The 26,800-nt window shown below is 37.0% G+C and overlaps 1 protein-coding gene across 3 annotated transcripts in view; it reads right to left on the bottom strand.

Annotated features, from left to right (window-relative positions):
* Positions 1–25,589, bottom strand: part of LOC107731722 (GDNF family receptor alpha-4-like) — a 26,642-nt gene extending 1,053 nt beyond the window's left edge. Inside the window, exons 1-8 of one of the 3 annotated variants that reach the window (XM_016542873.1) lie at positions 25,395–25,589; positions 25,045–25,292; positions 16,653–16,937; positions 13,299–13,391; positions 11,260–11,608; positions 8,724–8,833; positions 8,182–8,316; positions 6,987–7,117 (exon numbers count right to left, since the gene is read on the bottom strand). In XM_016542873.1, coding sequence (XP_016398359.1) covers positions 6,987–7,117; positions 8,182–8,316; positions 8,724–8,833; positions 11,260–11,608; positions 13,299–13,391; positions 16,653–16,937; positions 25,045–25,087 — 1,146 coding nt within the window. In that variant the 5' untranslated portion in view covers positions 25,088–25,292; positions 25,395–25,589. Of the gene's footprint in view, positions 1–5,988; positions 6,283–6,638; positions 7,118–8,181; positions 8,317–8,723; positions 8,834–11,259; positions 11,609–13,298; positions 13,392–16,652; positions 16,938–25,044 lie in introns of those variants that run through there. The other 2 variants (XR_001638804.1, XM_016542871.1) reach the window with 2 other exon arrangements.
* Between the last annotated feature and the right edge of the window lie 1,211 nt (positions 25,590–26,800).

Here is a 26,800-nt window from a genome sequence, read left to right as displayed (position 1 = left end):
AATTATTAAGGAATTAATTTTATGACAAATAAATCTTTCAGTGAGTAAAACTGGCTGTGTCTATAGTATTAAAGACTACACAACATTATTATATTATCTTTAAATAAATTTTTAAATGATTATTATTTTCAATTATTGTCCCTGGATCAGTAGGATACTCTTGTAATAATGTAGCGGTGGTAGCGGACAGATTTTAAGTATCAGTTCTGCTTAAAAAGATGCAATCTAATCCTGTTTACATGAAATAAGCCTGCTCCCGAGCAGGTTTAAGTTTACGGACCTGTTGCTATGACAGCAACTCCGGGATGAGCTTCAAAAAACCAAATAATCCAAGATCGTGCCAAATCGTCAACAATCAAATCCAGCTAACTGAGTTAGCAATGTACGAAGAACGGGCCCCAGGTCTTTTGTATGTGCTTTGTTAAATATGGAGCTGTTTTACTCAAGATGCCTTCAAAGGAGATACCAATCATAACCAATGTCCAGACTGATTGATGTCCAGATTAATATCTAAAAGTTTTTTTTTTCTGCTTCTCACTAACATTATTTGGCCGCCTCAACCAGTTGTAATTTAAATGTAGTAAGGTTTGCTACATTAATTTGGTCCTTCGAGCCGGATTGAGAGCAACATCAAACCAGTATGGACCCAGCAGACTATAACTGCGCCATTACGCACGGTGATGACAGCATCGTATATGGCACCTCAGCCTTCCTCAGCAGCCACAGTTATGTCCACTGCTGCGCACTCCATGAGTATGAGCATGCCGACTGTGCCACAGCGGCCTACTACTGCCACACTGCCGCCTACAAATCCATATGTGATACATCAATCATTGATACCTCCAGTGAGCACACATGCACATCAGCTGCAACCTCCAGTTACTAGTCAGCAGGCATCAGCTATGCCACCTAATGCTAGATTTGCTCAGCCACCTTCATTCCTGCACCTCCCCCACACACATTCTGCATACCCTGGTACAGAGCTACTGTTTGCCTCAGCTTATGGCATCCCACAACCTAAGCTACCAGTGTTTGAAAGTGGTAATGAGAGTGACTTTGCCCTGTTAAAATTGGCATTGGACAATTTGTTAAGTAATCATAGCTATCTCAGTGAGCAGTACAAATACCGACGCTTTCCTGCTCTCCCTGCGCCGTTTTATAGCCCGACGTGGCAAGCCTATGGAGATGTTGTGCGACAATGGCACCAACTTCGTTGGAGGTGATCGGGAGTTACGGGAATCCTTTGAAGCCATGTCACCAAAGCTACGGGAACAGCTGGCAGAGCAGAAAATTCGATTTCGCCATAACCCCCCAAATGCTCCTCACTTTGGGGGAACCTGGGAGCGCGAGATAAAATCAGTGAAGGCAGCACTCCGTGTGATCCTCCGAGAGCAGTCAGTGCCGGAACCAGTACTGCAGACCCTTCTGGTAGAAGTTGAAAGCATCCTGAACTCCAAGCCACTCGGCTACGTATCCTCGGATATTGCGGATGTGGATCCTGTGACCCCAAACCTACTTATTATGGGTCGTCGAGATGCCTCGCTACCTCAGGTCTTGTATGACTCTAACAACCTGCTTGGAAGACGAAGATGGAGACATAGCCAGGTGCTGGCTGATTGTTTCTGGGCTGCCTTTATTCGCCAATACCTCCCAGACATGCAGGGACGTCACAAGTGGACGACCGAGGGCAGGGAACTGACAGTAGGGCAAGTCGTACTAGTTGTAGATCCACAACTTCCACGCTCGCTCTGGCCTGTAGGAACCGTAACAGAGACCTTACCTGGAGCTGATGGTAGAATTCGTATCGTCAGAGTAAAGGTTAAAGACAAAACTTACACTCGTCCAGTTGTGCGATTGATCCCTCTTCCTCATCTTGAGGACAATGACACGAGCACCCCCGATAGACTTTCTTAGAGTATTCAATTATCTTGCCAGATAATTGGGGGCGGCTGTGTCAGAAAGCCTATTTTAGGAACTAGGAACTAAAGTTCATTTCATGTTTCCTAGAGGGACGATTATTAGTGTTACCTGCCAGTGAAGACCGCTGTCTGTCTTTGTTTATGCTGCTGCTATGTTTTCTGTAATGTGTTCATATAATACAAAACACATCTCATTTCATACCAGATGCATATGCAGATGCATATATTGGAGTAAAATAAATGTCTCAATCTAAAGACTTCTCCTGCTCTCCTGATTCTCTGACCGGAATCTGGTCCATATTTGGCCGCCTCAACCAGTTGTAATTTAAATGTAGTAAGGTTTGCTACAATTTTGATATTAAAGTTGAATAAAACAATAAATAAATAAAACAACTAGTCCATAGATACTGCCATCTGTTTCTCCAACAGCGGATGCGATGAGACCCGATTTCTGGTTTGGTCAGGTGATGTTCGACATATAATATTATACCCTATTGTTTAAGTTGTTAAAACACTGGCACAGCCAATAGAGTACAACACTGCCTGGGTTATTACAGTCAACTAAAATTAAAATTAAAACCATGAAAACAAAAAAAAACATTTTTGTCACTTTAAAGAAAATAAACGTTGACTGAAAAAAAAATTAATAAAATAAAAAAAGTGTTTTTTTTATTTCAACTAATTGCCAAGACTACATTTCTCATTTTAATGTAGTTTAGATTGATGAATTTATTTTAACAAAATCTAAAACTGAAATAAAAATAAATTAAAACTATATACAAAATATATATACAAAAACTAAAACTTTTATTAAATTTTATTAAAGTTTAGATTGATGAATTTATTTTAACAAAATCTAAAACTGAAATAAAAATAAATTAAAACTATATACAAAATATATATACAAAAACTAAAACTGACAAAAACACAAGAAATTTAATAAAACTTTAACTCAAATTAAAATGGAAAATATATAAAAAAAAGTAAAAATATTAATAAATGTTATTATTATTAATAATAATAATAAATATTAAAAACTGGTTCCCAACCACTTCACTGGCCTCAGCCTGGGAAATAATTTTTCTCATAGGGATTTTAAATAAGTCATCATTTAAGAAGTTATACGACTATGGGGTGAATCACGACATTACAAATTTTGATTTGAAGCAGAAAAGTTTTTTGAAAATTGGACAAAAAGACAAAAGTACAAGACGGCTTCAATGAGGGAAGGAACTACAATCCCATGAAGCATTGTGAATGACATAATCAAAATGAAAACAATGGAGGAACATAAACCTGTTGATTTAAAGATGTTGACTGTGTCTATAGAAACTGTATATTTTATGTTTACCGCAAAATATGCATATATAAATACAAATATTTAGTAGTTTGAAAGCATAAAGAGATTTGAGTATTAAGTCATTTGTTGTGCTTCATGGTGGGCACCAAAGTGTTCTTTTGGCACAATTTACTTGTTTCTCTTCTCTGATTGGTGGATATTTGTTTGCACAATCATGGGAAATGTAGTTTCTCACCAGTCTGCTGTTAAACACGATTTTTAAAAAATATAAGTTGAAATAATGCGGGCTGATGTCTTCAACAAAAACATACAATCGATTAAAAACCTCACAACTCAAGGTTCAACTGTTGCCTTCTATGGCGTGAGTTTAGAGGTGGAGATATTTGTGGTCCTGATGGACAGAAAAATAATACATAATGTAATAAAAATAACATAATTTAACACATACAGAATTAAACTTTGTTACATGGAGTTTTATGAGAAACATCTGAGATAAAATTAGTTGAATGGTGATATGAAAAAATGAATCATATGAGAAATAAATGAATCACCTAAGAAGTACAGTTTTAGAAAAGTAGGAGCAATATGATGGTGAGTGTTTTTCAGGGAGAGGGACAGAGAGATTGTGAGGGAGAAGGATTAGGAACGAACGATAAAAGGAGAAAGAGAAAAAGAGAGTTAGCTAGAAATACAGACAGATGGGTACGAATATATTAATATTAATGAAGTTTGACTGATGCACCACTGCTTGCAAACACCTTTAGCTAATCCATTCAGAGAGAGAGAGAGAGAAAGACATTTGGAGAGGAGAGATTTGCTGGAGAACACAAGTGAGAGAGAGAGTCTAGGAAAGAAATAAATGACAGCAGAAACTGAATTGAATCCTTTTCGTCTGCAGGCCCAGATTATCTCTAAGCTGAATGCTGTGGTCTGTGTGTTCTGAGAACAGAGGATGTGCACACAGTCCAAAGCGAGGACACACGAACACAAAGACACACAGATCAGAGCAGCGTTTCTTGATAAAGTCTGCACGCCTATGGACACCCAGGGATTATTTGCTTCTCTTTTATGTGGGCAGCAAATACTTAATATATATATATTAAACTTTGTTACATGGAGTTTTATGAGAAACATCTGAGATAAAATTAGTTGAATGGTGATATGAAAAAATGAATCATATGAGAAATAAATGAATCACCTAAGAAGTACAGTTTTAGAAAAGTAGGAGCAATACGATGGTGAGTGTTTTTCAGGGAGAGGGACAGAGAGATTGTGAGGGAGAAGGATTAGGAACGAACGATAAAAGGAGAAAGAGAAAAAGAGAGTTAGCTAGAAATACAGACAGATGGGTACGAATATATTAATATTAATGAAGTTTGACTGATGCACCACTGCTTGCAAACACCTTTAGCTAATCCATTCAGAGAGAGAGAGAGAGAAAGACATTTGGAGAGGAGAGATTTGCTGGAGAACACAAGTGAGAGAGAGAGTCTAGGAAAGAAATAAATGACAGCAGAAACTGAATTGAATCCTTTTCGTCTGCAGGCCCAGATTATCTCTAAGCTGAATGCTGTGGTCTGTGTGTTCTGAGAACAGAGGATGTGCACACAGTCCAAAGCGAGGACACACGAACACAAAGACACACAGATCAGAGCAGCGTTTCTTGATAAAGTCTGCACGCCTATGGACACCCAGGGATTATTTGCTTCTCTTTTATGTGGGCAGCAAATATACAATCCATTTTACAATACATAGTCAAGTAAGTGTTGCTATCACGAACGGTGTCATTCCCTGAGCGCTAAAAGCTGATCGGCTATCAAGAAATGATTTTAGTCAGATATTATGCTACTGCTAATGCTAACAATGCTTGCATGTTATTGGTCAAACTACTTTTCGATCATTACCTTCAGCAAGCATGAAAACAGGAAAACAAAGCCAAAACAAATCCTGGCCAGGACGCGTCCTGGGAAAATGGCACGTATGGTCACCCTAAATAACATGGCCAGGGGGTCAGGTTTTAGCCGGTTAGCTTTAGTACTACTCCATTATGCTGTCAAAAAGCATGTTTTCCATTGACATCTATTCAAAAGTAGCACGCAAAATCATTTTTGAAAGAAATTTGCAAAACAGATGTTTCACCAGTGACTGATTTTGTTGGACGGTGTTACTCCCTGTAGCTCTAGTAGCTTATTTGTCTATCAAGAAATGACTCTGGCACAGATATTATGCTAATGCTAATACCTTGTCTATGGGGGTCAGGGTTTAGCCCATTAGCATTAGTATTACGCCATTATGCTGTCAAAAAGCATGTTTCTCTATGGACATCCATTCAAAAGTAGCCAACAAAATGATTTTTGCAAGAAATATAAATGATTTATTTGGATAGTGTCACTCCCTGAAGCTTTAGTAGCTTATTTGTCTATCAAGAAATGACTTTGGCACAGATATTTTGCAAAGTTTGGCTAATGCTAACAGTTAGCTCAAGTTAAATCACTTTATTTATGTATTTAATTGTTAAATTGCATTATATAAAGTTAAATTATTTATTCATTTTTTAATTAATTAATTAATTAATTTGTTTATTTTTTGATTGGTTGGTGGGTTAGTTGGGATGGTCACTGGCTATCACTAAATGACTTTGCGAATACTATACTAATGCTAATAACTTTTTACTGATAACTGTTCCAAGAAATTGTGGCTCAAACTTTGCAAAGTATATGGTCACTTTCAGATAAAGCACAAAACCAAGGCAACCACAAGATTGAGGACAAATTAAAGATCTGATTCAGTGACGCTGCCTACTAAGTCTCACTGAGTCATTTAAAGTTTGGCGGCCAGCCATAATGAAAGAAAAATAAAGCTGACACCCTCATTCCAAAGCACAATATAATCTGACTAAAGGACAGAGCAATTCGATATAGATTTAATTCCTTACCATGATTGTGTTCTTGAGGGCCTGTGGGTTGTGTGATTATTTCTGATTGAATTGAAGGTGGCAGTTCAGGCAGTTTGATTCCGACCCCACACTGTTCCCTTTAGGTACATGTGGCATTTGTTTACCATCTTTGTGTATGGAAGAAAAACAAGTGAATATATCTGTGAAATTACCATTTTAAAGTAAGATAAAGACCAGACAGGACATTTTAACAAGGTCACGTGCATAGGGGTCAGAGGTCGGACCTTTAGTTCAAAGCATCATGACCTATTGATTAGGTCTAAGAAACGGTGCTCTTTTAAAGATGCTAAAGAGACAGAATAACAAAAACTTGCATTCATTACTCTTGTTCCAAAATATAGGCACCACAGTTGAATAAATACAATAAATTAACAAGGAACATTTGGAAGCATCCCACAAAGTACACAGGAAACCAAATTAAATGCAGAAGGTGGGTTTTCTGAACAAGCATTTTTGTGCTTACTGTAGCGGCTGCAGAGTGATGCCGTGTGACCGTGTGTTTCTGCAGTGACACAATCAGCCGTGCATAACCGTTTCAGTTCAGTTCTCGGATCCATCAGTATGCTCAAAGCGCAAGGACTGCGGGTTTGCTGGGCCTGCCGTTTTTTGCAAATCTCATGTATCAAAGGCCAGAATTAACCACAAAGCTACGACAAGAATAAGAACCAGGTTTATTGTGATTATACGGAACTAGTATACATGGGCGGAGCTTTATAAATGGTTCTTCTGTGTGAATTACGTTGAGTTAGCATTGTAGATGAAGGAGTTTGATTGTGTGGTGGTTGTTTTAGGAAATGTGTTCACTACTCACCACACCGGGTTCAGGCAACAGGTTAATTTTCAGCTCATCGTGCTGGACCTGAGGGGAGGGGCGAGGTGGAGGAAGGGGCGTGCCTTCTACTGGATGAGGGGTGGAGCTTCCCATGTTATCAATGGCATTACCTGTTAGGAAAAGAGACCGGGTGAGTTGTAGACTTCTTTTACTTGACAGTCCTATATTCCAAAATAAGAAAGGATAATGATCTAAAGTATAAAACATTTTAAAACCATTTATAAATCTTTTTTTTTTTTTTTTTTGAGTTTTGTGGGTTTTAGTTCATGTCTGTTATGCTTGACTACTCCAAAAAGTTGACAAAATATATACTTTAAGTCCATATCCACATTTAACATTTACAGTCATCTGATAAAATGGACCAAAAATATTGATATCATCTTCTGTGCAGAGGCGTATAGAAACGATTGTGCATAGCAAAGCTCAGATCATTTTGTTGAATTTGATGAGAAATGCTTCAGTTCATATTTAAATCAGAGAAACAGATATCATAGTTTAAGCACAGCGTTGAGACCTATTCTGAAATTTTAGAGCAGATTGTATACACTGTTCTTCAAAAGTTTGGGGTCAGTAAACATTTTTTTAAAGAAGCCTTTTATGCTCAACAAGGCTGCATTTATTAGATCAAAAATACAGTAAAAACAGTAATACTGTGAAATATTATTACAATTTAAAATAACTATATTATATTTGAGTATATTTTAAAATGTAATTTATTCCTGTCATTGCAAAGCTGAATTTTCAGCATCAATCCTCCAGTCTTCATTGTCACTTGATCCTTCAGAAATAATTCTAATATGCTGATTTGATGCTCAAGAAACATTTTTTTAACGACGTTAAAAACAGTTGCTGCTTAATATTTTTGTGGAAGCCGTTTGAAATATTTGGATTTGGAAATGTAGTCGACATTATAAATTACTTTACTGTCACTTTTGATCAATTTAATGCATCCTTGCTGAATTAGTACTAAAATTAATGCTGAATTAGAGCAGCTCCAACAAGCACCCACGCCAGCTTCCTGTTTCAGTAAGAAATATGTCATCACACAAAAGAAAAGTGTAAACGTTAAACCATTTCATGGGCTTTGTAAGAAACCGCAAATCTGCCAGAACAGTTCCATATTTACACTCTTTTTTGCAAACATTAAGATGATCTGATATTCTGGGATACTCACGCAGGCAGGTGTTGCTGTTGAACATGTGCAGGATACGCAGGCAGTCCTGCCACTGATTCCCGCTGCCTTCGCAATTACACCACTGCGACACCTCTGTACTGCTGTTACTCACGTAGTTTGGTGTCATGATGGTACCTGCGGAGGGAGGGAGAAGGAAAGAGGGGATGAGAGACAGCCAGAGGAAAAGATCCCATGCCAATTAGCCCGAAGCCCATCTGGGAGAATCTCCAACCAGTGTAGTCTATCCACCCCCCTCCAGTTTAATTATGTTGCCTCAGGTTGTCCTGCTAATTCAATATAAGTGGCACACTGGGTTAAAATAAACCCACGACATGAAGCTGAACCCAAACTGCTCTGACCAATCGTTCCCGATACCATTTCCCATTTCAGTGAACTCACTCCAGCAGGATGCAGAAGTGCTCGTCATTAAAAATGTAATATTATTTAAGTACAGACTGTGCAGTGTTTTATCGATTTGTGCGTTATGTACTCTTCATTAAGTTGTGTCCATTTTTTCAAGGTCATCTGAGGTGGTTTCTCACCGGTGAGCCCAGCGTAGGCCTTGAGGCACACAGCTCCACTTTCCCGGAGACAGCCGGAGGGAGAGAGAGAAGACGGCTGACAGTTCTGCTGGAAATCAGCCAATCTTGACCTGACAGACCGGACAAATTTGAATACGGACACAGGATGATTAGAACATAAATGTATGTCAAATTCTGACAGAGGAAATCTATACACAGAATGCATGATCAGATGCTTAAATCTGTAGACAATCTGTAGTGTGTACAGTTTTTGTCAAGGGCGTCGGAACGATTTGAAAAGTGAGAGGGGACTCGTTATAAACCTGATCAGTGTTGTTCATGAATATTAATTAGGTGATGTAATGTTTTCCTTATAGTTGTAAATGATTCACTGGGTAATAACCATATTAGGTTCATTGTTTACTAGTTGCATGCACAGTCATTAAACTGTTGACGCAACTGGTTTACTGTGGCTTCTGCTTGGTCTTTAAAAAGCCACTAGTTTTTAAACATTTACCAACATTTAAAATAAAAAAATTTTTAAAAAAAAGTTTACGTTGCCCCCTACAAACATTTATCTGTTGGTGCTGCTGTGGAACTGTACTTTAGAACAGTTTTATTTTATTTTTATTTGTTATAGAATTTATTCATATTTTGAATTAACTTCATAATATATTTTTTATATTTTCTTGTTTATGTTTGTATATTCAGTGTTTAGTAAAAATTTTTGTTTTATTAAATTTGTTATGTGCTATAGTCATTTTTATTAATTTTTTTATTTCTATTTAACTAATATTTTAACATGGTATTTCTATTTAATTTTTATTTCAATTTTAGTTTTAGTAAATTTAGTACTTTTAACATTTCAGTTAGTTGCCGAACCTTTCTCAATTTTAAGTGTTTTAAGTTTAAGTGTTTCATCTAATATTTAGATATATTATTTCAACAATTTTTTATAGTTTTAATTAAAGGTGCAGTAAGAGATTTCTGAGAAATGCTGTTGATATTTGAAATCACCAAAGCCCCTACCCAAAAGAATCACACCCCTATCTTGCCTCCGCCCCCAAATTTCTGAACATGCTATTCAACACAGGCCCCTCCCCCAGCACTACTGGACACGCCCCTTACTGGTGATTGGCTACAAGTGTGTTTTGGTGCTCAGTCCGATCCACTTTCAACAGCGTTTCTCGCTTACTACACCTTTAACAACAACACAAAAATAGTGTTTTTTTTATTAAATTACGAGTGACTTATGAATGATTCGATTTTTTTTCAAAATCTAATGCAATTTCGTACTATTCATTTTGTAATTTTGTAACTAATTTTTTAAGGACTTACTGCCTCTTCTAAGAAAACGCCTTACACTAACTAAATGCAGGGTCGCTGATGGACAAATGGGTGCCTTAAGCAGAACTGTACTGTTGTTTGTTAAGTATCCTGCGGATAGGAGGGCACAAGGAGAATCTGGGGGGCATCGCCTCCCCTATACCTGACCCTCGTATCACCCCCCCCTCCAAGGAGTTGATGCCCTATGCAAAGTGCATACTCTGCATATAGGGAGCGGCGGTATTGACTAAATGTGTCCATGCTGTTCAGGATAGTCTGCATTTTCCAAACATTTCTCTTTTTTTATCCTTGTTTAAATACAAGATGTGTCTAATCGTATAATATGCGACCTGTTGTCCTTTCTTCCATCCAACTCAGCATGTTCTGTGCTATTAATGATGCTTAGATAAGCATTACTGCCAGAGACATCTGTTTCTAGAGGAAGATAAAAGGGAAGTCTTGTATTTCAAGAAGAAAGGTGGAAATGATCATTCTGTGCTGTTATCAAAGCTGAGGTTAGTCTGAATGAGGGCTAGAACATCTGATGCAAGTGTAATATGTCACAATCAGTTACACAAATTGGTTCTTTCAAACTGTTTGAACTAAAATTCATGTACATCTCTTGGCTGAAAACATTTTTAATTTTTCAATATTTTTCTATTTGATTATATATTATAAAATTAAATGCTTTCCTGTAATGGCAAAGCTGAATTTTCAGCATCTTCACCGTCACTGTCACATGATCATGAAATCAGAAATCATTTTAATATGCTGATTATTATTATTATTATTATAAACTGTGATATTTTTTTCTTTAATAAATATATAAAGGATTCTTTGATGAAAAGGAAGTTCAGAAATATAAATATTTTAAACATTATAAATGTCTATTTAACGCATCCTTCCTCAATAAAAGTATATTAATTTCTTTGTTAAAAAAAAATTTTTGAATGGTAGTTTGGGGCATTTTCTTAGAAGAGACAGTAAACATTTTCCAAATATCTTTTACTAGGTATACATTTCTGGTATGAAACACTTCGGTGTAGTTCAATGTATTTGTGAGTTGTTGACTTTAGAACAGCCTGAACTGATTGAGTAGTGAATAAAACATTCACATATGTTTTGTGAACTGTTTCGGCTAATTGATTGAAATGATCAGATTCAAAAGAATGACTGATTCACAAATCAGATATTTTTACTATGTCCAACTGCTAACAGACACGTATCTCACCTGCACAGGTTGTCTTTGAGACAGTAACTCTCCAGATTGAGGCAGTTGGGCTGTCCGTCTCGCTCCTCATAAGAACAGGAGGGCACAATGGTTTTTCTCCTTCTCTCCCCGCACAGTGTATCCGAACAGGGACAAAATAAGACACCAAAACTGTACTCCTCTGGAACACGCTCCAGGAACCTCCGCAGGGCCCGGTGACATTTGTGCCGGTTACAGTGGTTCGTGCCAGGAATGATCTTAGTGCATGCTAACGCGTACTCAGAGCGCAGGGACCCGCACTTCTCGTACAATCCACAGTCCTGAGCTGCTTTCAAACACTGGTTCTGATCCGTCAGAGGAAGGGAGGACACTGAAAAAGACCAAAAGACACTTTTAATTAAGGGTCAGATTTACTAAACAGGGCAAATTAGCGTGAGAGCGCAATTCCAAAAAAGCACTAATGGGAGTGGAAATTTCTGTGGGTGATTGACAATGAGCAAATTAAAGAACACAGACGCAGCCAGATCATTTCCACAGTCTACCAAGAGCAGCGCAAATTAGCGTCTGCTTTAAGACATGCTTTTTTGGAGCGTTAAATAATGGCGCAAATACCAGTAATCTGACGAGCGCAAATGTTAGTAAATCGCATTGCATGATTCATTTTAATAATCTCCTCCCATAAATTTTGCATCTGAAAGGGAAACTCCTACAAATGTATATGCAATAAGGTCAGGCACAAAAATAACTATCCACGACTTTTCAGCGATAATTCTTCACTGCGCATCTTTAGTAAATCCTGACAGTACTATTTTAACACCAAAAAATGCTTTTTGGACATGTATAAAGCAGTATGTTATGCTTTTTATATTTCACACACACACACTGTAAAAATATTTTTGGAGGTTGTAAATAAAATATAGATTACTGGAGCATGTTTTGCAAGAAAATAATATTTTTTTCTTTCTACTTAATTCTAACATTTTAAAGGAATAGTTCACCCAAAAATGAAAATTTGCTGAAAACTAACTCACCCTCAAGCCATCCGAGATGTAGATGAGTTTGTTTCTTCATCGTAACAGATTTAGAGAAATGTAGCATTACATCACTTGCTCACCAATGGATCCTCTGCAGTGAATGGGTGCCGTCAGAATGAGAGTCCAAACGGCTGATAAAAACATCACAATAATCCACTAGTAATCCACACACCTCCAGTCCAACATGTCTTTTGAAGTGAAAAGCAGCTGTAAGGAACAAATCCATCATAAGGTGTTTTAACTTTAATCCATCGCTTCTGGCCAAAATATAATCAATAATCAATAATAACGCTTCCTCCAGTGTAAAAGTGCATCCCCTGTTGTTCTTCTCACATCAAAATCCACCGATATATTTGTTTAGAACTGTTTTAGACTGTTTTCACTTGTAAACAGTGTTTTATTTTTTCTACATATTTCTCTCCTGATTCAGACGAGACAACTTTTTCACTAGAGAAAGCAATATTATGGTTTGTTAAAAAAAACGTTTTGATGGATTTGTTTATTACAAAAACACAGCTTTTCACTTCACAAGGTGTTAATTGATGGACTGGAGTTGTGTGGATTACTTGTGGATTATTGTGATGTTTTTATCAGCTGTTTGGACTCTCATTCTGACGGCACCCATTCACTGCAGAGGATCCATTGGCGAGCAAGTGATGTAATGCTACATTTCTCCAATTCTGTTCTGATGAAGAAACAAACTCACCTACATCTTGGATGACCTGAGGGTAAGTATATTTTCAGCAAATATTCATTTTTGGATGAACTATTCCTTTAATTCAGTGTGTTACTTGCCATTCCTTTGTAATTATTTGTGAAAGTTACTAGTAATTTCTGAGTGAAAACTGTTTCAAAGTAAATCCAACACCATTTTTTTTTTCAGAAATACAACTGCAAGACAAGGAAAACATATTAAGCACAAACATATAAACATACAGCAATACACTAGTGTACATCATCACAGTGCATTCAGCTGTGGAGGAAAACACATTTTATTTGGTTGTATCACTGATGTGGCTGCAGTACCTGAAACTATTGAGGCTAGTTTTGATGTTTCGCTATTTTTCACAAGTTCCAGTTCAATGTCTTCATATGGGGACGTCTCAATGTCATCATAACCTGCAATACAAACACACACATAACTGTAAGACACCAGATTGTTTGAGACTAATTAAGCTCACCAAGCTGTGTCATTACCTTATCATTATACCTAATTAACAGCACCACACATTATCAAATTTCATATGGAATTTCTTTAATAATGATTTAAAGTCTTACAGAGGTCAGTGTTTGTGATATATGCATTGGTTGAAATGTCAGTCCACAGACTGAGGGGTCTGGATCAAGACACAAGTTAAAATAGTGACCAGTCTATTTGTATCACACAACCCTGGGGACACTGCATGCCAAGACGAGTGAGTATGAAACCACACACACACACAAGCTAGTATTGTATATTTACTCTTGGTGGGACTTTCTGTTCATATCTATTGTATTTAAAATAAGATAATATATGAAAATGTAAAGTATTAAAGGGGACATTCGATGCCCAGTTGGTATGATTCTTTAGTGTATTCTTTATTCTACATTTTTTTATTATTTGTATTTAATTTGTAAATAGAACTTTTATTTATCATTTTTATTTATATTTTTCATTATTTTATTAAGGTATTTTCTTTCATTTTTATTTATTTTAAATTTTTATTTGTATCATATTTTTTATTTTAATTAATTTATATTTATTATTTTATTTATTTAGATTTATTTATTCTTTATTCTTAAATGGTTTTAAAATGTCTTTAAATTTAATTTCTCTTTATAATGACTATGCAATTTTATTTTATTGTTTTTATTTACTTAAATGTTTTAAATGAACTTTTCTTTATTATTTTTATTTGACTTATTTTTCAGTATTTTATTGAGATGTTTTTTTCTTTCCTGTTATCTATTTTATTTATGTATTTTATTATTTTTTTATTTGTTTTTTATTTCATTTTTAAATTAAACTTTTATTCCTTCCTTCCTTCCTTCCTTATTCTTAAAATTTAGTTTATCTTTCTCTTTTTATAACAACTATGTATGTAATGCACTTTCATGAATTACCACTGTGTATGAAATGTGCTACAGTATATAAATAAACTTGTCTTGCATCATCTATATCTAGAGAGCAGAATATCATAGAGACCTAGCAAAGCCTTAGAACCACCCAGAACACCTCAGTAACCTCCTGAATACCCTAGCAACAACTTCAAATGCCTTAGCAATAGATTAGCAAGTACTGTAAACATTTGTCAGCAAACACCACTCATATTTTCTTCAAAAAGTCATGTTATAATTACTGCACTCTTAGCCTAACTCCAAAAGGCACATTTTGTCATTTCACAAGCCTGTTACTTTTTGCGTCAACATCCCCAGAAGGAATTTTTTGTCATGTTGTGATATTCTTTTGGGGACATTGTTTGAAAATTTAGTTATCAAAACCTACGCACACACAGACTCTTCAAACAAATGCAAACAGGCAGAATCCCTCCTGTCATCTTGTTCACATGCCACATTTCAATCTACGGAGGCGCCACATCAAGTGTGCTACAATCACAATTAAGTGCCTTGCGTATCCTTGCTGATGGTTTTCATTTGCGGCACACAGGAGAAGAACACTTGACATTTCCAGTTGATGTGTTTTAAAAGCACTTATTTCTAAGACTGTCGATCAGGCCTGGGTCCTTCTGGCCCCTGTGGCCCCTACGTTGCACTCAGACACTTGACGAGTTCGCTGCTGGAGAAGCCTGAGATTAGTCAGCATTTACAACAGCTCTTGATGAGTCGCTGTGGGAAACCATCTTCCTGTTTCATAAGGTTTAATATTAATAAGCCATACTGGGTGGGAATATGCACTCAGAATCAATTAATTTTGCAGCCGTGCTTTGACGATCCCCCGGACGTCATTCACCGGCATCTCCATAATCTCTTTTGTTCATGAGCAAACACATGAGCATGAAACTTCTGCTGTGACACGAAACCAGACGCCCTCGACGGTACGCAGCAAATTCTGGTTCCTGCATGTACGCGTCCGTCCCGCAGAGCGTAATGAACAGACGAGGGAATGGCAAGATTAATCACGATAGCACTGTCAGTCAGCCAGTCGTTTGTTTAGTGACTGACTGGGTTTTATGCCTCCTTTCCATTTCATACACATTACTGAGCACTCATTAAATGCTATTACTGCCTAAATCTAAATCATCTGGTAGCTCACTCAACACTCTCATTAAAGCGTTTTGGCATTGTCCTGAAAGAACATAACAAACGGCATCCACTGAGATCTATGAGTTCACTGTTTATGACCGATAGAACAAAGGCAGTCATTTTGAAATTGATTGAACTGAATTCTTTATGCATGACTTTTCTCTGGAATTACCTACTTCCTCTTTTACTTTCTTATTCGCCTTCTTTAAACCTGCTCCTTTCATCATGACATTCACTGGCTTGAGAATTGCTGGACATGAGCAGTTCAGTCAGGAAATATTCTAGGGAGTCTTAAAAACATGAAACTGCATTAGCAATGCATTTAACTTCTATAATATGATATATTTCTGAGTGAAACTGAATATTCAGTATACACATATATATATATTTAAACCCTTCAAAAGTTTGGGGTTGGTAGGATTTTTTTTTTTATTATTGAATTGAATTTAAGTTTTTGAAATAAGTCTCTTATGCTCACTAAGCCTGCTTTTATTTGATCAAAAATAAAGTAAAATTGTAACAGTGAAATATTATTAAAGTTTAAAAGAACTGTTTTGTCTTTAAATTTATTTTTAAATGTAATTTATTTCTTAAAAAATAAATAAAGAACGGTAGTGTGTATATACAGTGGGTTCTATAGAATCAACAGCTGACATGTTGGTGTTATTCTGTTTTTTTTCTGAGATGTTGGTGTTATATCTTTCACTTGGATGGTATAAGTTGCACTGAGTAAATCCAGCTGAATAAAACAAACTGTGTCCATCTTCATTTCAGGCTACAAAGCAACAAAATGTGATTATTTGAAAGGGGGGTGATTCTTTTCTATACCCACAGTATATGGTTATATATAATGTCCTTTTTGATAATTTAAATGTATTTTTATAGTCCTTTTCACAGTAAATATTGGTCTAAAACTAAAAATGTTGGTCTTTTTCAGTTTTTCTTTGAAACTTTCCACAGACTCCCTTGAACTCCTATTTCTGAATCAAACAGGACTTTGAATGAAAAAAAAAATTAAGGTGGGACTAAATGAGAATGGATCCAGGTGGTTGTAGAGCAGAGGTTAAAATTTAAGAGGGCTTACTGTTGACAACAGTCACCATATGAAAAGTAAAAACTCTCTCTTATGTCTCTTACCCTGTGGAAAACGGACGGTCCAGTAAATGCTCAGGCACTGATGTTCCATGCGAGACCCTCGCTGACACTTGCATTCTTGCAGGCTCTGATAGTGCATGAGGTTGTTCTGGGCGTCGACACAGGCCTGCCGCCCCTCCAGACTGAGGGGAGCCACCGCCTCTTCATCCACACAGTACTCCAGGTGCCGGAACTGTCGCTTACACTCCGGGTCCTTTATACATTCCTGTACAGCCTCTATGCAGTCCACAGTCCCGGGGAACACTGGCACCACAGACGGAACAGCCCCTGGAGGATTGTGAGTAAAGTTCATTTTAAAATCAATAAACAAAGTATTTATTAACAATATGTTTTACCAGTGAGCTAATTCCTATTTAAATTCCCAATCAGTTCCTGAATTCGAATTGAATTGGAGGTACATTAGAAAACAGGATGCAGAATTGCAGTCCAAATTAGAAAGTGAGGAAGAAGAATTAAAAATTAATTGAAATTCAAAGAAATTTCTATGTAATTTTTTAGCCAGAAAAACAGAAGTTTGTCTTGAATGTTGGTTTGACAAATCCTTGTTTTGAAAAAAAAAAAGTCTTGAAGTTAATAGGCCAGATAGATAGATAGATAGATAGATAGATAGATAGATAGATATTTGTATTTAATGTGTGTGTGTGTGTGTGTGTGTGTGTGTAATCATGTTTAATAAGTTATCTTTTGTGGACTAGGGTGGAAGAACACTTTGTTTCCCAGAATGCATTGCACATCTTACATTTCTTTGAATTGCTATTCAGTAATTTCTATTTCCTGTCTTTGTCTTTAAATTCCAATTCAACTTCCTGTGGGACGTGGCCAATTCAATTTGATGAATTGAAATGGAGCCACTACAGTCCTGTAGGTTGATGAAAGCAGTCATAAATCCCGTTTCCACCGCAGGAACTTTCCCCAGGTACTGGGGACTTTGGGGCGGGGGTACTCGGTGTGTTTCCACCACAGGAACCAGGATCTAAATAAAGTTCCGGGTAAAAATTTGCCCCTTAGAAAGTCCCTGCTTGCGAGGTAGTACTTTCAGAGATTATTACTATAGCCTTCTAGTGGCTTTGGTACTTTTTCAAAGGTCCGGAACTTTCGGGGGTGGGACTTGGGCGCTAAATGTGCGTATTGGTTGAGTTCACGCAGCATTTGGATTGGTTGACTCTACGCAGCATTGTATTTCAACCACCATTTTTAAAAGTCTGTTGCGGTGCTGGTGCAGTGCCGAGGATGAAATCCAGCGGGAACTGGAAACGGTGGCGGTCCATCACTTAGTATGACGTTATCGTTGTTCGACATTAGCGCCTCCTCCTGGACTGGGAGGAGCAGTCGCACGCAGTCCTTCGTCACCAGACTATTTGCTAATCTTCATGGTACTTTGGAAACACAGACAGCAACAGGTCTGGGGAAAAAAAGTTCCTGGGACAAATTGTTCCAGGTAATTTCGGTGGAAACGCAGCTGTATTAGCCAAAATATTTAAAAAGAGAATGCACACAAAAAGTGCAGGGAATATGTAGAACTTTTTGAATGAGTTTTCTGCTCAATTCTGATTCCCTGTGGACCTGGTTATGACACATTACAGTTTGTGGATCTGTTTCACTATAATACATAACAGTTATAATATCTGATTCTGCATTCTAGACGCATAGAAAACATTTTGACAGTGACCGTGTAAAAACGAAGATCAAAGTCCCTTAACTTGCACTCAAGGGCAGAATTAATAATGTGTAAAATAATTTAAAAGAGACCTCTTCTCTGAAGGGAATTTCCTGTCTTGCTATTGCAGGAGGACTGATAACTTAAACGAGCAGAAAATCTTCATTCACCAACTTCATACATCAAGAGTTTCAAACCGAGTCCTTGACAACAAACACTTTGTGCTTTGTGTCCATTCTCAGGTTCAATCCTAACAGACGTCATCAACTTCAGAGACCCTTGCCGTCAGCCAGGTCTCAGGGTGACCTGCGGGGAAACTGTGACAGGGCTGTGTAATTTCATGGCTACGTTTGCTGTTTTTCATTAAGTAGCAACAGAAAAAGCTGTGCACTCCTATAGAAGCATGAGACATGTGTTCTTGTATTTCTCCCCCTCTGACCCCCATCCCCCTTTGTGTCTGTTTTCCTTCGCAGCGGCAGGGGCAGTAATTGCGCTAGGCCTCATTTTAAAGCATGTGGTGATTGAGAACCCATGGCTGTGGCCGGCAGACTAAGCGTTGGTCATGACTTAGGACTCCGCTACCACAAAATGGCACCTCCTTCCACAGCTCACACAGTGATGATCCATGTGTGAAAGACCATCTACTGCGGCGGCCGAAGTTAAACGGACAAGTAAACACACTTTGATCTCGCACATATTTGACAAACAGTTCAATATTGAGATGTTATGTGCTAGTTTGAATTTAAAGACAGGTGTTTGATCTGCCACTGTTTTCAGTTTTCTTCTTAAAGGTAAAGCGTGTAATTGCTGCGCCTCTAGTGGCACCAAACAGAATTGCATAATTTATGTCTGCTTTCAAACAGGTTTTCCATCTGCCCTCAGATAGCCCCGCTCTAAATTTAGAGTCAATGCTGCTGTATTGGATACTTGATAGCTCAGCAGACCAAAGTTTTACACTTTTCCGTCAACCACTGAAAGTCTTGACACTGCATATTAAGTTTAGATACAAGAAACTATTTTAACATCATGAAAATGACTTTGCAAATTCCTAGTGACTAATACGAAAAGAAAGACATGGTTAAAGCAGTTTCAAAGCTTTTAAAGCTGTTTGTTTGTTTTAGCTACTAACTGACTAATGTTCATTTTAGATGTATTATTATTAATTTATTTATTAATATTTATTTGAATGAATGAATCATACATTTTAATTAATAAATAATTAATATCAATGATATTAACTAAAACTTAAACTAGTTAACTAAAATTAAAACCATAAAAAACATATTTGTTACTTGAAATAAACATTAACTGAATCAAAATAAAATATTTTTAAAAAATCAGCTAGCAACATAACTCATTTTCATTTAGTTAAACGTGATGTACTAAAATTTTTTAAACTGAAAAAACATTTTTTTTTTATATATATATATTATATAAATTTTATATAAATATATATATAGACACTAAAAAATAACTAATCAAAATGACAAAAACAACAAAATTACTTCAAACATGAAAAGGATAATGGAAAATACAAAATTAAAAACTAATTTAAAATGTTAAAAACTATAATAATATCTCAATTATACTAAAATAACACTCATGATTATTTATGTTAATATTTATTCATATCTATTTTATTCATATTTTTTGTTAATTTTATTTTATCAATATTTTATTATTTTTAGCTGTATACATTAGATACATAAATATAAATATGACTAAAAATGATTTAAAAAATGGCAACAATAACTAGGGCTGTTTTATTTTAGTGGTTAATTATAATAAAATGTAATCATAATACAGAATTTTTGTGAGTCCGCAGTCAGCACAGCACCAGCTGTTACTACAGATAGACAGAACACAATGGAATAGAACAGGTTTTCAAGATATGTTTTTAAAAGCTCATGACATTCGATGCTGAAAAACAGCAAGACATAATGCAACAACATATGAAAAAACAATTTAAAAAATAGTTCCAAAATATATCTTGGGTGGAAAGGCCCTTAAGTCTATATCGGACACAATAACAAAGTGTTACACTTGCGTTCAATGATATGGATATATAACAAAGAATATACTGACTTTCTGTCTATTCAATGTTTTACTCATCGGCCACAATAATATCTTTAAATTATCCACATTTGCTTTTCTGAGCAAATACATCTGATAATTGTGACTAATTAATCATAATTAATAATGCAATTAATTCAACTAATTTATAATTATTTTGATTTAAAACTGCATTGTATAATTGTAAATTATATTGTACGGATTAACAGTCCAAATTATATTAAATATGTTTATTTACTATGAAAATAATAAATAAAACTATCTCAAATATCTCATATTTTTGTGTCTTCCCTTTTTAGACAACAGGGAATGATTCAGAGAATGATGAGTACACAGAGGAGTTGAAAAGTGAGCGATGGAGTGAGAAAGAAACAGAAAGAAAGAAAGAAATTACAGAATGACAGACAGCAGACGCCTCACAATAGGAAACCGTCTCAGTATGGAGGCTGATGGCAATCAAACACATGCTGGCCGGGTATTACGAGATATGTGTGTGTGCGTGCACTAAAATCACATTTAGCAAGTGACAGTGACACACACACACACACACACACACACCTTGAGGCTTTAAGTCTCATGCACACACTGAGAGAGAACGACAGACACAGTTTCTGCAGTGAAGCTCAGCTGTACAAGGGAGTGAAAGAAATAAAGAGGTGAGTGAAATAGAGAAAGACAGTATGAGCGCGTACTGTAAATCTAAGTATCCTTGTGCGACCGTATTTATGGCAGGCGACAGCAAACCGGCTCCAGCTGTCAATATTTGCGGGTCTAACGTGATTAACTAATCAATGCGTACAGCGGTCTGAACCTCTGTGGTAAACCGAGCACTACTATATCAAGACACATATCAAGAAAACATCTCTTCTGTCGATCTACACAGAACTGAAGAATCCATCAGCTAAATTACAGCATGCTGCATCTCAGGGCCTAAACCAACAATTTAGACAAATTACTCAACAAAAATGTACACAAACAAACCCTCCATTTAAAACAGTGAATGACTGGTTTTCAGCAAGGATGACAAATGTCAAGGAACAAAAAAGAAGCCATTGACACTGTATTTAAGGATCTTTCTGACCGTAAATACGCTCATATTTGCTGTATAGACTTCCAGCGCACACTGTTATTTGCTGCATTGAGGGTTTTGTCAAATGTGGGTCAGAGCGCCGTATCTATTCACTACTGTTGACACGTCACATCAAAGCATGGCGGCGATATTAAAAGAACCGGGTCAGATGGGCCCGTCTGATTGACAGTGAGAAGAAACGGAAGACAATCCGAAAGCCCCGGGAGGAAGGAGTTCACTGCAGGGACGTGATGCTGAGACGGTCCTCGTCGCTAAATCACAGCGCTCAGTGCCTTTAATGAAAATTGGCTACAACATCATCATAAAAGCCGTGTGCAAGTGGAGCTCACGCACACACATGCTCACACATGCTCTTTCTGATTCTGTCGCTTGGCTTGAATCTTCCAGTCGAGGCGAGAGAGTCCAACACCATCTGCCGTCACCGTGTTTGCCTTTCCAAATCCTGGTTATCAACAAAACACACACGCGACCCTGAAAAGACCCTAAACGTCCCCTCATATGTGAAGAATACATGCCCGGAGGGAAGATTACCTTTTTGTTAACTAATCCCGTGTGGTTTATTGAACCTGTGTTCTTACGATTCCTCTTTGATTTGCTAAAAATGGTCGTGTAATTAAGCTGTCCCTGGGTATGTCCTTGGCTGGGATGCATCTGAGTCCATTATGGCATATTTTTCTCCATGCAATTAGTATATGAGCTGACAAAGCCTGGTTCACCTGTGTGTATTAAAGCATCCCAAAACATTTCTTAAGTTGTGCAGCTCATGCTTTTTGCAAAAGCAAAAATGAGGAAGAAACCATTAGACTACAAAAATAATTTTCATACTCAGTATTTTTTTACTTGTTTTACTGTACAAATATCTAAAGATACATTTACTTGAGAAGCAAACTTGCTTAAGGTATTAAGTCTGAAAAAACTTATATAAAAGAGTTTATACTTTAAACAAGAAAAAAATATCTGCCACTGGGGTAAGAAAAATAAACTGTGCTGAAAACCTCATTTGGTGCTCCAGTAAAATGACCGGCCTTTTAAAAATGGATATTATCACCAAATCTTGGATTTGATCTTTTTGTCAACTTGTTTTCTTTCAATTAGCACAGGATTTGTATTTATCTTTGGAACTGATTGATTTTTTTATACCCATGTGTGAACAATGTCTGTAAGTTTTAGTCCAATGCGATAACATCTATAGCACAAGAAAAAGAAAATATCTCGGTGTCAAAATGACCAGAACAAAAACAAGCACAAAATTGCTTAATTTGGATAAACTTTTCAGAAAACAATCATTTTTATTTTGCTTCTCAAGTCAATGTATCATAATTTGAGAATGTTTAGATATTTTACTGAAAAACAAGATTAAAATGCTCTTTTTTTTTTGCAGCGAATATGCCAGGCATGTTTTTCCCAGACCTGTCAGCATCTGTCGCTGGCAAATTAATTAAAGCTGCCAAAGTCCAGAGTTGTGCACACGTACCTTTTCTCAAACACACCTGGGCACGCGGCTGGCACGTATTCGTACATGCGCACCTGCCCAAAGGCCGTCAATCTTCGACTTGGTATGTTTGTACACATCTTTCCACCTCAGGTCACCTCTTAAAAACGTATTCAAGCATGCAAATCTTTATGCAAATACACTGTGGAAATTAAATCTTTTTGCCACTTGATATCCGTCAGGGGGTCCCTTTGCGTTTCGTGCGGCTGATATACGACCCGGCCCCCGGGGATGCACACAGCACGAGTAGCACATCAAATCTGCAATCATTAACACAGCTAATAAATAAACCTGTCGATCAGCGCGCGCATTACAGCGTGTTCTCGTGGCACCAGGGTGCGACAAACACCACTCATGATGATGAATGTCACTTGGGCTACAATGCACTCTCACAAGACACTTGTGAGATATTGCACCCTGTCGTCCCAGGTGGGGAAAGAAAGCCAGATCCCTCAAATGTTGGTTGCTGTGCTACGGGAACACCATGGAGCTGCCCTTTACCAGCCTAATCTGTCTGTTTATGTGTGTGTTTGTGTGTGTGTGTGTGTGTGTTTCTGCCATCACATAATTAGGATAATATTGACTGTGACAGATGTCTCATAACATACTGTTATTTGTTGACGGAATTATATTTTTAGACCTGGCCTGCACAGATTATGCTGTTGTGATTCAAAGGTGTAAAGAAAATAAACACAGGGCTGTAAAGTACATCTAATTGGCTGAAAATCTCAGTGTTGTGTTGGACTATTAAAAGTACTGTGTATGAATGAAATATAATTATCTATTGTTCAAAGCATGAGGATGATCTCAGACTCAGATGATGCTAGACTAAAAGAGGGTTTTCTTAAAAGTCTTTTTCTTGTTTGTAAACATCTTACAGTAAGTGATATTAATAGTTAAGCTCGTTTAAGCTCTTTATGTTGGTTTTACAACATAAAGGGTTCTGCTATTGTTACAAGCCGCATATAAAGATTACCTGGTGCTATTTGGGATATTCTTAAGAGTGTACAGTGTTTGTTGCACAGATATGTGAGGGAGTGACAGACACATCTGTTCTGCTCAGTGTACAGCACTCTAGAAAATGAAACCCTCTCTTTTGTTTCAGCACAAGCACATGGCACAGCGGTCACCCTAAAACACACCTGTGCAATAAGTTTCCATGCAATTGTAATTTAATCACTGCTCTTCTGGCTTTTACAAATGTTCTCAATCCAAAGGTATGCACAATATTTGACATATACAATATAATGCATGCACAATGTGTATAATACATTCAATACACAGCATATTGTGTGCAACCGGTAAAATTTGTTGTGTAAGATGAACTCTCTATGATATCTCTAATGGTTATTCTTCTCACTTGGTCTATTTGTCTGTAATATATATGGTGTATTGTGTAAATCTTGTTTATAATGTAGACTTTTCTAATCTTTCTATATGTATTATGTTACACTCTATACTGTACACTGTGTCTGGCTGTTAACGTAACCCAATTTCCCCACACGGGATCAATAAAGTATCTATCTATCTATCTACTTATTTATCGATGTTTTCCCTCAGACAATCCTTCCCTTTACAATACCATGGTTTTACTGTAGTAACAGTCTTGTTTAGTTTGCATTCACCACCAAAGAGCCATTCATAAAAAAAAGCTATCTATCTATATGTCTGTCTGTCTATTTATCTATCTGCCAATCTGTCTATCTCTTTTCTTTTAGAAAATTTAAAATACCATGGTTTTACTATAGTAACAGTCGTATTTAGTCTGCCTTCATAACCAAAGAGCCATTCATAGAAAAAAACGTCTATCTATCTATCAATCTATCTATCACTTTACGTTATATTGTATATTTAAATATAGTTAATCACAATAGTTATACTAGCAAATTGCCTTTGCAGGTAGCTCTACAGTTACATATTGTGCACGTTGTTCATTAACTTATGTAAATGTGCAGTGTAAATACTTATGTATTTATGTAAATATACTGCATAAACACAGTCATGTAATGTGTGACCCTAATGTGTCAAAATAAGTCACGGAGGCTGTTTCTAAGAGTCTTACCCTTAATGACGAACAGATTTAGAAGTATTCCCAGAAGGATCATGTCGACTGCTGCTGGATGCGCTCGGTTGAACGGTGATGCTGCTGGGTAATCTCGGGGAAGCGCGTCTGGAACCCCCGGATCGGTCCGACTCAGTCCGAGTCACTACATCCATACAAGAGGACCACCGTCCGACTGATGGAAATCTCCAAAACGACGTGTCCGAAAATCAGTTCCAACTACCAACTTGTGCGATATCAGTAGCTTTCTAATGCGTAAGAGGTGTCCGAAGAGGAGAGCAATGATTTCATACAACACACAAGGGGGAAATTACAAACTGCTAAATGCAGCAGATGTCCGTTATACTCACGATCGGAGTCTTCTAAAATAATAATCCTCGAATCAAACGCGTACCACCATGATAGAAGCGTAACCAAGGCGCGCGTCAGATGTGCCAGTGTGCGCATTAGTGCGCATCAGTTTAATATATGTGAGCGCGACCACAGATGCTTGATTCCTGCTGTCCCACAGCACAATGTGCTCAATCCGGTCCTCAAACTCAGCGGCGAATTTTACATGCATCTGCCTGCCTGTGATTGGCTCGGGCTTTCTCAGGCGCATCCATGCAAAATCCCTGACCAGCCTTCTGGAGAGCTGGGTCGGTGCTCCTATAGGCTAGAGAAATTCAGCCTGCTCTGCAAGTATCTAAGTTTGCAAGTGATTCTTTCAGCAATAGTGAAATTTTACGGCGATTAAAAAGTGAGGTAGACAAGTCAGACAAAAAACTGTGCGCACTAAAAATAAATGTTGAAAAAGGTCCTTTTTAGGATCCCATCGCACAGTAGTTTTTAAACCGTTCATAAGTTTATCAAGGAATAAAGAACTATTTTAGGCTGCATGATTTTTTGAGAGAGAAAAAAGTTATTTATTTTAAATTAGAGGTTCTTCTGATTAGCATATTTGCAAAATTTATGAAGATTCTTCTATGGTGGTTTTTGTTCTGCTGGGAAAATTTAGGAGTGTAAAGGCCATTCACACCAAGAATGATATAGTCCACACCAATGGACGATATTGTTCTGTTTACGGTAAACGCAGGCTGCAGTTTTGTCGTCTGTAGCTTTAAATGCTTGAGCTACAGTAGGATGGAGACTGATTGGCTATCAATGTTTTTATCATTCATCAGCTGGAATAAATCGTTCTAAAAGTGAATCCAACTATATGGTTACTCTGTGCTGTTGTTATTTTGGTGTGGACTCTGCCATTCTTTTAAGTTTTAAACTATATCTTTATCATTATCGTCCTTGGTTTTAGCAGGCATTAGGAGGATATTTCATGAAAATGTTCAGGTATTAAACTCCATTGCTGTGTGCAGAGCTATTCCTGTTCAATCTGACCCATATAAACTAATGTATTTGGGCTCATTTAACTATATTAAATAATACTGAATAAACCCAGCTAATCTGGATTTAGTTTTTAAGATCACCCACAAAACAATATTTAACAGTACTGCGAAACAGAAATATGGGAAGAGGCGAGACTTCATTGAGAGAGTTCACAGGGTATTCTGTTTCAGTTTGTTTACAAAATTCCATACTGAGAAATCCCAAAAGGGCGATGAACTGCCCAGACCGTGGATACTATGAACACAACACTGTTAGAACTTTAGATTCTGAAGTTTAGTTGGCAGGACAACACAGAGATATACCAAGGCTTTCTGTTCCAATTTCAGGATTTGCGAATGAAACTTTAATGAGAATTTGAATTGTCCAAGTGGTC

The sequence above is a fragment of the Sinocyclocheilus rhinocerous genome, unplaced genomic scaffold (assembly GCF_001515625.1).
Source record: "Sinocyclocheilus rhinocerous isolate Xijiao unplaced genomic scaffold, SAMN03320098_v1.1 scaffold3446, whole genome shotgun sequence".
Taxonomy (NCBI): domain Eukaryota; kingdom Metazoa; phylum Chordata; class Actinopteri; order Cypriniformes; family Cyprinidae; genus Sinocyclocheilus; species Sinocyclocheilus rhinocerous.
This window is presented reverse-complemented; position numbering and strand designations above follow the sequence as displayed.